Consider the following 10,077-nt stretch of genomic DNA (forward strand, 5'->3'; position numbering starts at 1 on the left):
AATGTCACCATCCATTCCCGGGGTGGCAGTGTCACCATTCCTGCATGGCATGGCAGTGTCACCATTCCTGCATGGGATGGCAATGTCACCATCCATTCCCGGGGTGGCAATGTCACCATCCATTCCCGGGGTGGCAATGTCACCATCCATTCCCGGGGTGGCAGAGTCACCATCCATTCCCGGCATGGCAGTGCCACCATCCATTCCCGGGGTGGCAGTGTCACCATTCCTGCATGGGATGGCAATGTCACCATCCATTCCCGGGGTGGCAATGTCACCATCCATCCCGGGGTGGCAGTGCCACCACTCCTGCAAAGCATAGCAGTGTCACCATCCATTCCTGCATGGGATGGCAATGTCACCATCCATTCCCGGCATGGCAGTGCCACCTCCTCAGCCCTCAGCCCCCAGGTTGGGACACCACAGGGACGAGCTGCAGCCTCCAGCCAGCCCTGGGCATGTCCTGACCCTCCAGCAGAGCCAAACTGGGGGAACTGGGGGAACTGGGGGAGCTGGGGGAGCTGGGGCTACCCCTGGCTGGGGTCAGGGACACTCCTGTGCCCAAAGCACCCCAAAACCCGCCCCAGGCCGGTGTCACGGCGCTGCTGAGCGCACGTGTTCCGGTGCCAGCACCGGCACGGTGTCCCCAGGAGCCCCGACCTTGGGCCGGCTGGGAGAGGTGAGCGGGACGTGCTGCGGGGCGGCACCGCGGGACACGGGGACACACGTGGGGACACGGGGACACACGTGGGGACACGGGGACGTGGGATGGAGCCGCTCCGTTATGAAATGTTATGAAACGTCCCCGCATCCCCGCGGCGCTAAGTCAAGGTTTAGCGAGAGAGCGGCTCCTGATCCAGATGAGATGGGGCATCACAAAGGGCTTTGTTTTCCAGGAAGCCTATTAGAGGTTTAAATTATACAAATGGGCTTTTTACCAAAGATCCTCATTATCTGGGTATTTGTTTTTAATCCCTGGCTATTCTCGCAGCCCCTGCCCCACCCTGCCCCGTTTACCTTTCCCGTGTCCTCCACCGGGCCAGGGCGTGGGGACAGGGACACGCTTTGGGACAGGGACACGCTCTGGGGACAGGGACACGCTTTGGGGACAGGGACACCCTCTGGGGACAGCGTGGGCCAGCAGGGAGAGGTCTGTGGGGTTTTGGGGACACCCTGGTTGTGTTCACAGGTACCTCGAGGGGCTGAGCCCCTCTTGCTTTGCCTTCTCCCAGTTTGCCCCAGTATCCCAGAAGCTTCGGGGGATGGTGTCTGATGTGTGCTGAGCATCCCTGAACACACCCAAAGCCATCCTGGACACACCTGGGCTCCTTCAGTGCCACCCTGGCTGTGTGGGCACCCACGAGGATGCTCCCGTGGGCACTCGGGGCTGATGCTGGACCCCAAAATCACAGAGCTCTGGGCACCATGGAGCCCCATCAGCCTGGGGACCACAGCCAAGACCATCACACAGTGCCCGGGACACCCAGAGGTGACACCCTGGGAGCCCTGGGGCACAGGGACACCGCGGTGTCCCCTCCCGGGGTGTCCCCGCAGCCCCACCCCACCCCTCTCTGCAGCAGCGAAGCCTCGGGGGCTTCACGGCTGCCATGACAACGCAGGAAATTCCCACAGAAATCCCTGCAGGGAGGAGGAGAAGGAAAACGAGGAAAGAAAACGAGGAGGAACTCCCAGCCAGGCATCACCAGCACCCCACGCCTGTGCCCAGCAGCTTTGGGAAGATGCCACAGCGGCGCTCGTGGCTATTTCAGAATCCTCCTGGCAGCACCAAGGGCCAGCGGGACCCGCCCCGGACCAGCCCTGGCACCCCCAGGACACCTGAGCAGCACGAGCTGTGCTGCCCATCCCCGGACAAGGGGTGCTGGAGGCCACAAAACCCCGATATTTTAGGGTGGGGGACAGGCAGGATGAGCTGTGGGTTTGCCCCCAGTGCAGGGACCCTGTTCATCCCTGGGGGTTTGATGTCCCTGCCTGTGCCCCCCTCCTGGGCATTATCCTCCCTCTCCTCCTGCAATCCCTTCCAGCGTGGGGATTAGGTGGGTTTAGGGTCGGGTTGGAGTCGGAAATGGGATGCTTTCAAATCAGCCTGCGTCAGTTGTGCCTTTGTCACTCATGCCCTGGAGGATTAAAATAGATATGAAGATTATCCGAGGGGAGGTGGCACCCCCACCTTGGGGGCTCCACTGTCCCCCAGCCCTGGCACTGCTGCCTCTGGGGTGCTCTGCTCCAGCCCTCCAGGGTTTCTTCCCAACTGCACAAACGTCTCCTTTTTCCTCACCTTTCTTCTCATATCCCATCTCACCCCCTTTCCAAATCTCTTTCTGAAACAGGAGAGGAGAAAACATCCCTGCAGCATCTCCCCTCTCCTGTTCAGGTGTTTCCAGCCCAATCCCATTCCCAACACACTCCACTGGGCTTGATACCAGTGCTCAACCCTCTACCTGGAGCTCAGCGAGGATTCCCAGGTTAATTAGAAGGAATTATTAATTCTTGTGGTGTGTCAAATCCCTGTGGTCCTCAGGGCCTGGGCTGCTCCTGTTCTCGACCTCTGTTTGGTCAAGAGTGTTCCAGAACACACCTCTGGATTTTGGATGCTTTGCCAGGACTGGTCCCTGTCTCCTGCCCTGCTTCAGCCTGGACTTTTAGGCTTGGAGGTGCCAGGTCTCCCTCAGTGGGTGCCCAAAGCTCCTTGGTCTCACTGGTCATGGACAGGTTTGGGTTGAAAGGGACTTTAAACCCTCCCAGTGCCACCCCTGCCATGGGCAGAGCCACCTTCTGCTCTCCCAGGCTGCTCCAAGCCCCGTCCACCGGCCTTGAACACTTCCAGGGAGGGGGCAGCCACAGTTTTTTAACACCCAGGAGATTTTGGGCTGAATTATCCCCGGGCTGGCTCCTTCCCCCAGCTCCCCATCCTGGATCAGCCACCCCAGCACATTCCTGTTCCCCCCAGGCCAGCGGTGGGGCCGAGGATTTAATCACTTGATGCATTTTTGTTTGTGTAATTCCGGGGGAGTGGCTCTCGCTCCCATCTGCCCCTGCCATCTGCTCCCCACGGGGATGCAAACGGAGGGAGCTGGTGCAGGGACCCTGGGGAACCTGCTGGGAGCGGCACCTCCTTCTGGAGAGCATCTGTCCCCTCTGGAGGCTTTTCCCAGTGCTCTGAAAGCCACTCGGCTCCTCGCTGGGGTGACTGGGGATGCTTTGCTACCCTCATCTGAGTCCTGGGGACGATCAACCCAAAATGTCCCTTTCTAGCCCCAAAATCCTGGCTTAGCACCTTCTGGGGGCCAGTGGAGACAGCATGTCCAGTGCTCCCAGTGCTCCCAGTGCTCCCAGAGCTCCCTGTGATCCCAGAGCTCCCAGTGCCCCAAGATCTCCCAGAACTCTCAGTCCCCCAAGAGTTCTCAGTGTTTCCAGTGCTCCCAGTGCCCAAAGACCTCCCAGTCCACCCAGTGCTCCCTCCCAGTGTTCCCAGTGCTCTCAGTCTTCCCATTCCCCAAGATCTTCCTGTTCTCACAATGTTCCCAGTGCTCCCAGTGCTCCCAGAGCTCCCAGTTCTCCCAGAGCTCTCAGTCCCCCAAGAGTTCTCAGTGCTTCCAGTGCTCCCAGTGCCCAAAGACCTCCCAGTCCACCCAGTGTTCCCAGTGCTCTCAGTCTTCCCATTCCCCAAGACCTTCCTGTTCTCACAATGTTCCCAGTGCTCCCAGTGCTCCCAGAGCCCCCCCAGACCCTTCTCCGGGGGTACCAGGGGCTGCACCCCGAGCTCTCCTCCCCGTGGGGATGTCCCGGGGCGGGTGGGTGGTCCCGGGGGACGCTGCCGCTGCTGCCCCCGGTGCCGGTGCCCCCCCGCCGCCCGCCGCTGCTGCGGCCGCTCCCGGCGGGCGCTCCGGGGCTGCGGCGGCGGCGGCGGCAGCGGCCGCGTCCGGGCAGGTAGGAGGCGGCGGGGACAAGGGGACCGGGGGGACACGCACACAGACGAGCGGGGGGCACTGAGGAAGCGCAGAGCCCGCGGCACCCGCACGGACCCAGCCCCCGCGGAGCCCCCCCCGCCCCACCGCGGATTTCGGGGGTGCTCGGTGTCCCCCGCGCTCCCGACGCTTCTTTCGGGGGTGCTCGGTAATGCCTCTCCACGGGAGGGACCTTCCCTTGGGTGTGTCCCCGGCAATCCCAGTGTCCGGTTTGGGGGGAATCCCCTGTAGCCCCCCACGGCTTTAGGGGGGTCCTTGCAGAGCCCTCTCGGGGTGCTGAGCCCCCCACGGGTCCCCTCCTCAGCGGCGGGCAGTGGGGAGGGGTCACAAACCCCGAGCACTGGGGTGGGGGTCGTGCCAGCCCCGGGGACCCCTGAGTGGGGTGGGGACACGCAGATCCTTCCTCGGGCTGCTGGAGCGGGGCTGGAGCCGTGTTGGGGGATTGATGGGGAGACTCTGCGGGGTCCCATCCCCCGTAACTGGGGGGTCCAGCCCTACCTGGCTGCTCCTCTTGGGGAGTCCTGTTTGCCCTGGGATCCAAAGGAATCTTTGGGGAGTCTGGGGCCAGCTTCAGGCACTGAAGCCCCCACTGCAGCCCTGGAGCCCCCGAGCTCATCCTCTCCCATGGAGGGGTCATGACACAGCCTGGGGGACACCCCAGCGGGTCAAGGTCACCACAGAGCGTCCAGGGTGGGCACCGGGTGCTGGACACCCTCCCTTGTGAGCTCCTCGGGGCTGGGCTGCGCTGGGACCCCCGGGCTGGGGACCCTGGGGCAGGGAGAGAGCCCCGAGCCCGGAGCTGCCGCCCCCAGCCCTTCCTGGGGCTCCAGTGCCCGCCGGAGGCATCAAATATTAACGGAGACTGCGGAGGAGCTGAAAATAACCCTGCTCCGAGGGATCTGACCCAGATCCGGCCAGCCCGAAGCTGGGCTGGACCCAGAACCGCAGGCAGCGCTCTGAACCCAGCCCCTCCCCTCCTCGGGGCCGCTCTGCCCCGCTGATCCCACCTATATATCACCTATATATTATGCAAATGAGCTCTAAGGGCTTATTACGCAAACAGGAGGGGGCTGGCGCTGCCTGGCGCTGGGTGGTCCCCGGGGCTGGCCCCGACGGCTCAGAGCGGCCAGCGGGGATGGAGGGAGCAGCATCGGCGTCCGGCCGGGTGTCCGGGGGCTGCCAGGGAGCGCTGCCCGGTCCCTCTCCCCTCCTGTAGCGCACAGGGACCCCCCGAGCCCCCCCAGACCCCTGCAGCGCTCGTCCCAGCGGGATGGGGAAGCAGAACAGCAAACTGCGCCCGGAGATGCTCCAGGACCTGCGGGAAAACACGGAGTTCTCCGAGCTGGAGCTGCAGGGCTGGTACAAAGGTTTCCTGAAGGACTGTCCCTCGGGGATGCTCAACGTGGAGGAGTTCAAGAAGATCTACGCCAACTTCTTCCCCTACGGAGACGCCTCCAAGTTCGCCGAGCACGTTTTCCGCACCTTCGACACCAACGGCGACGGCACCATCGATTTCAGGGAGTTCATCATCGCCCTGAGCGTCACCTCCCGCGGCAAGCTGGAGCAGAAGCTCATGTGGGCCTTCAGCATGTACGACCTGGATGGCAACGGCTACATCAGCCGGGAGGAGATGCTGGAGATCGTGAAGGTACCGGGCGCCCCGCCCGCCCCGCCGTGTCCCCGGCTGTCCCCGCTGTCGCCTCCCGGGGTGAGGGTGGGTTGGGGATTTCACCCCGTGCGACCCCCGGGATGGGGTTTTTCAGAACCAGGGATGAACTCGCTGCTGCTGCAGATGTGGCTGCGGGGATGATTTTATGCTGGAGCATCCCGAGTCTTTCCCTGCCTGAGGATTGTCCCTTTGTCACCCCATCCCGCGACTCTTCCCGTGCTTCCAGGTGTCCCCCAGCGCGCCTGGTGGTGTTGGAAAATGGGCAAGAATCGCTCTGCTTGCCCAAATCCCAGCCCTGGGATTCTCATGGCCACTGCAGTGGCACCCCAGTGGTCAAATCCTCCCTGCAGGAGCAGCTCCAGCCCTGGCTGTGCTGGGAGCTGAAGCCCCCCAGAGCCTGATCCCATGGCAAGGGTGTGAAACGCCAGCCCCGTTCCCAGGGAGGCAAAGCCCGGAGCTCTGTCCCTGTCCCTGGCGGGCAATGCCAACCCCGCACACACCCTCACCCCCTCTCCTTCTCCCAGGCCATCTACAAAATGGTCTCCTCTGTGATGAACATGCCTGAAGACGAATCCACTCCGGAGAAAAGGACGGACAAAATCTTCCGACAGATGGATACTAATAACGACGGTAAATGAGAGGAGCCGGAGGGGATTAGGGAAAGGTCTCATGGCTAAATCCGGGGCTCTTAGAAGGAGCGGCACGCACGCTGATTAAATGGCTCATGCCCGCTGGCGTGGCCCCGCTGGCCGGAGGGGCTCAGGGTGCTGGGCACCCCGGGGTGCTCCTCCCGGGTTGGGGGGGTGTCCGTGGGCGGTCTCTGCTCCTGGGAAGTGGCTGAGCCGTGTCCCCTTCCCCGCAGGGAAGCTCTCGCTGGAGGAATTCATCACAGGCGCCAAGAGCGACCCGTCCATCGTGCGCCTGCTGCAGTGCGACCCCAGCGGGCCCATGCAGTTCTGAGAGCCCCACGGACCCCCGCAGCTCCCCCCGCCACCCCCGACCCTGCAGATGGCCACTGTCCCCTGCCCTGCGGTCCCCGTGCGCCCCCACAGCCCCTCGTGGGATGAGAGCTGGAGCCCGGCCGATACCAGGGGACAGTCCCCATCCCCGGGGGGCTCCTGCACTGGTTTGACTGGTGGGAGGATGGAGGCAGGCTCTGCCCTGAGCCAGGACAGTGCCCCCAGCACGGGGCTTGGAGCGGGGGACAGCCCAAGTGGGACAGGCTGGTGGCCAAGCCACCGCTGCATCTCCGGCCCAGGGGACAAAGCCCCGGTGGCCGCGGGGTCCCCAGCGCCCAGCCCCGCATGAAGACACTGCCAGGGGCAGGGCTGGGGCAGCCCCCTCCCCACGGCCAGTGCAGGGGGTGGGGCCGAGGGGGCCCTGCTTCTGATCTTTAATATCTGCAAAATAAAGTTTGTGTCAGTGCAGTCCGTGCTGGGAAAGGGGACACGGAACCCTCGGGGAAAGTTCCTCCCTTTAGGGTCGGGATCCAGCCCGGTTTCATCCCTCGCTGCAGCCCCAGACAACCCAAGGCCATGGGATGGGCTCGTGTTCCAGGGGATGTGTCCACACATCCTGGGAGGAGGCAGAGTCCTCACGGGGCTCTGGAATGGGGCAGGAACGGCCGGGACACATCCACAGGGTCATTTATCCCGCGGGCCCTGCTCAGAGCCGGGCGATTTCCACGCTGTCCAGTCTCAGCAAGGCCAGGCACTGCCCGGGGCCGGGGCTCTGAGCAGGGGCCGCCTGCAGGGAGACCTGGAAGCCGGAGAGGATGATGAGGGACCAGAGGGGTGGAAGCTTTGCATCCACAAGTCAGCCCTGAGCCCAGCCGGGCCTGTCCCAGCCCTGCAGGGGAGGGGTTGGAGCTGAGCCCAGAAATCAGGAATCACCTTCACCCGGAGCATCCCTCGGCAGCAGCGGCCGAGGCGGAGGAGGTCGAGGCTGAGCAGGAAGCAGCGGGTGCTGAAGAAGATCGCCACGGCCTCGAGCAGGAGGGAGATGGCCCAGAGGGACAGCGTGGAGCTCTGGGAGACAGGGGGAGCATCAGCTCCCTGCCCATCCCCGGCTCATCCACCCCCAGCCCGCGGGCACTCACATAGACGCGGGTGGGATCGAAGGGGCACTCGCGGGACAGCGGGGCGAGGGCGGTGTTGGCGATGGAGCAGGGGGCCAGCAACACCCGGCCCTGGTTGCCCAGGGTCAGCCCGATGGCCACGAGCAGCCCCAGCAGGCAGCAGAGGCAGCAGAGGCTGCTGCAGGCGCTCAGGGCGAGCAGCGCCCATTGCTGCAGGAGGGAGAGAAGAGGCAGCGCGGGGATGTCCCCTCCCCAGGACGGAGCCCGGAGAGGGGTTTTGGGGGCTGCAGCCCCCTGGGTGCTGGGGAAGGGGCTGGGGGTGCTTACGAGGGCGGCAGGGCCGAGGAAACGGGACAGCAGCAGAGCAGAGACTCCGCAGGAGATGGTCTGCGAGGGAGCACAGCGAGCTCAGCGAGGAGCAGCCCCTGCCCCAGGTCCCCTCTCCCTGCTGCCATTGTCCCTGGGAGCTCATCCAGGGGCAGCGCTCCATCTCCCGCAGCCTCACCCAGTAACAACCCCCGGAGTGTTGAATTCCCTGGGTTTGTGCTGGAAAGGTTTGTTTAGAGTGGGGAAGGGGAGACAGAGCAGTGCCCATCCCTCCCCCCAGCCCCTCCCCACGTCCCCGCCGTGTCCCCAGCCCCCTCCCAGCGGTACCAGCAGCGCAGCGATGACAGAGGCGCTGTTGGTGACCCCGTAGTGCAGGGAGGTGGCATCGCGGGCAGCGAGCACGAAGCGCAGGACGGTGCCGTGGACGAGGGACCCGGTGATGAAGCTGAGGTGCCCGACGATGAGGAGGATGAGCCCCGTTTTCATCAGCACCTTTCGGTGGCTGCCGGGGTCGAGGCGGCCTGAGACGAGGGGAGAGGAGGGTGTGGGGTGGCCGGGCTGTCCCTGCCTGGCACAGGAATTTGGGGCTGGACACAGAAGACGTGCCCAGAGCTGGCAGGGCAATGAGGCAGGAGGTGATGTGGAAGCCACCGGTAGCCCAGGTATGTAAACCACCGGTCCAGGCAGCTCTCCTGGACTGGAGCAAAGGTGTGGGGCCAGTGGCCATGGGGCAGGGTCCCTGTGGGGCTCCTCGGAGTGAGAGGAAGCTCTGGGAGAGCTGTCCCCGAACGGCAGCTCCAGGGCTGGGCTCTGGCACCAGCGCTTCGAGGAGTGACTGTGGAGCTGTTCCCGCTCTGAACCCCCCTCACACCCCCATCACCACCCAGTGCCCCTCCCAGCTCCTTCCCTGGCCCCATCCCAGCCCCTCAGCTCCCCTCCCTCCCTCCCTGCCTCAGTTTCCCCTGCAGGAGGGCAGAGATGGAGCCCTCCTGTTGTGATCCCCACGCCAGAGCCGGACTCACCCCCTTGGCACATCTTCACCGAGCCGGGATCAGACCACCCGAGCCCCTCGATGCCCCGGGGCCCTGCCCTGCCCTGAGCCCCCGGGCTGAGGATCCATCGGGGTCTGGGAGGGAGCAGGGCTGGGAAGGGGCAGGACCAGGACACCGGAGCCGCCCAGAGCCACCCAGGGCCACCCAGAGCCACCCAGGGCCACCCAGGGCCACCCAGAGCCGCCCAGAGCCGCCCAGAGCCACCCAGGGCCACCCAGATCCACCCAGGGCCACCCAGAGCCGCCCAGAGCCACCCAGAGCCACCCAGAGCCGCCCAGAGCCACCCAGAGCCGCCCTCCTGCCGCTCCAATTCCGGCCAGACCAGCTCCCCGGGACAAAGGGATGACTCCACCTTCTCTCGTGTCCCACCCCTGCCCTCCCCTCGCTGCCAAGCCAGCAGCCGTGCCGGGACATGCTGAGCCGTGCCATGCCGTGCCAATTCACCATCCCCTGCTTCCTCATCCCCCTCCCCATCCATCCCCACGCCCCCAGCACAGCCCAAAGCCGCAGCAGCAGGGTGGGATCCAGCCATGGATGTGGGATGAGGGGCTGGGAAGGGGCAGCCCCTGGGGGTGGGACACTGAGCAGCACTGACCTGCAGGGACAGGGCACAGCAGGGGGGTCAGGGCGGGTGGTGGCCTGGCCAAACGGTGACTCAGAGGAGCAGGGTTGGTGGCCATCGCCCTCAGGAAGCTTCCAGGGAAGTTCCAGGGGATAGGATGGGGACAGGGCCTTGCTGGGGTGGCTGTGGAAGGAGCCCCCAGCTCAGCTCACACCGAGGGGCTGGGGATCCAACAGTTTAATGACAGGGACAGTCCTGGTTCCTGGGACTGCTCTGGGGAAAGGCACTGACCCCAATGTCCCACCTGAGCCTCAGCTCCTACACACCCAGAAGTGCTGGAAATTTGCTTTTTTCCCCTATTCTTCCCCTCCTTTCACCTGTACCCAGCCCTGCTGCACAAGGAG

The 10,077-nt window shown here is 64.6% G+C and overlaps 2 protein-coding genes across 2 annotated transcripts; one reads left to right on the top strand and one right to left on the bottom strand.

Moving 5' to 3' along the window:
• The first annotated feature begins 3,894 nt into the window (after positions 1-3,894).
• Positions 3,895-7,085, top strand: HPCA (hippocalcin). Its single transcript, XM_056509032.1, has 4 exons — positions 3,895-3,948; positions 5,203-5,634; positions 6,180-6,285; positions 6,518-7,085. Exons 2-4 carry the CDS (start codon positions 5,257-5,259, stop codon positions 6,613-6,615), a joined length of 582 nt encoding a protein of 193 aa, XP_056365007.1. The 5' UTR covers positions 3,895-3,948; positions 5,203-5,256; the 3' UTR covers positions 6,616-7,085.
• A 235-nt stretch (positions 7,086-7,320) lies between these two features.
• Positions 7,321-9,094, bottom strand: TMEM54 (transmembrane protein 54). Its single transcript, XM_056508911.1, has 6 exons — positions 9,082-9,094; positions 8,387-8,580; positions 8,060-8,119; positions 7,754-7,942; positions 7,548-7,682; positions 7,321-7,413 (listed from the first exon to the last, which is right to left on the bottom strand). Exons 1-6 carry the CDS (start codon positions 9,092-9,094, stop codon positions 7,321-7,323), a joined length of 684 nt encoding a protein of 227 aa, XP_056364886.1.
• Between the last annotated feature and the right edge of the window lie 983 nt (positions 9,095-10,077).

Source organism: Oenanthe melanoleuca, chromosome 23, assembly GCF_029582105.1.
Source record: "Oenanthe melanoleuca isolate GR-GAL-2019-014 chromosome 23, OMel1.0, whole genome shotgun sequence".
Classification (NCBI taxonomy): domain Eukaryota; kingdom Metazoa; phylum Chordata; class Aves; order Passeriformes; family Muscicapidae; genus Oenanthe; species Oenanthe melanoleuca.

What these genes read in the sequence shown, in the direction of transcription:
- TMEM54 (XM_056508911.1), bottom strand. An exon ending in TCGATCCCACCCGCGTCTAT is followed by an intron (nt 7,683 to 7,753) that starts GTGAGTGCCCGC and finishes CCTGTCTCCCAG; the next exon opens with AGCTCCACGCTGTCCCTCTG. An exon ending in GAGGGATGCTCCGGGTGAAG is followed by an intron (nt 7,414 to 7,547) that starts GTGATTCCTGAT and finishes TCCGGCTTCCAG; the next exon opens with GTCTCCCTGCAGGCGGCCCC.
- HPCA (XM_056509032.1), top strand. Translation starts at nt 5,257, where the DNA reads ATGGGGAAGCAGAACAGCAAACTGCGCCCGGAGATGCTCCAGGACCTG. An exon ending in AGATGCTGGAGATCGTGAAG is followed by an intron (nt 5,635 to 6,179) that starts GTACCGGGCGCC and finishes TCCTTCTCCCAG; the next exon opens with GCCATCTACAAAATGGTCTC. An exon ending in GATGGATACTAATAACGACG is followed by an intron (nt 6,286 to 6,517) that starts GTAAATGAGAGG and finishes CCTTCCCCGCAG; the next exon opens with GGAAGCTCTCGCTGGAGGAA.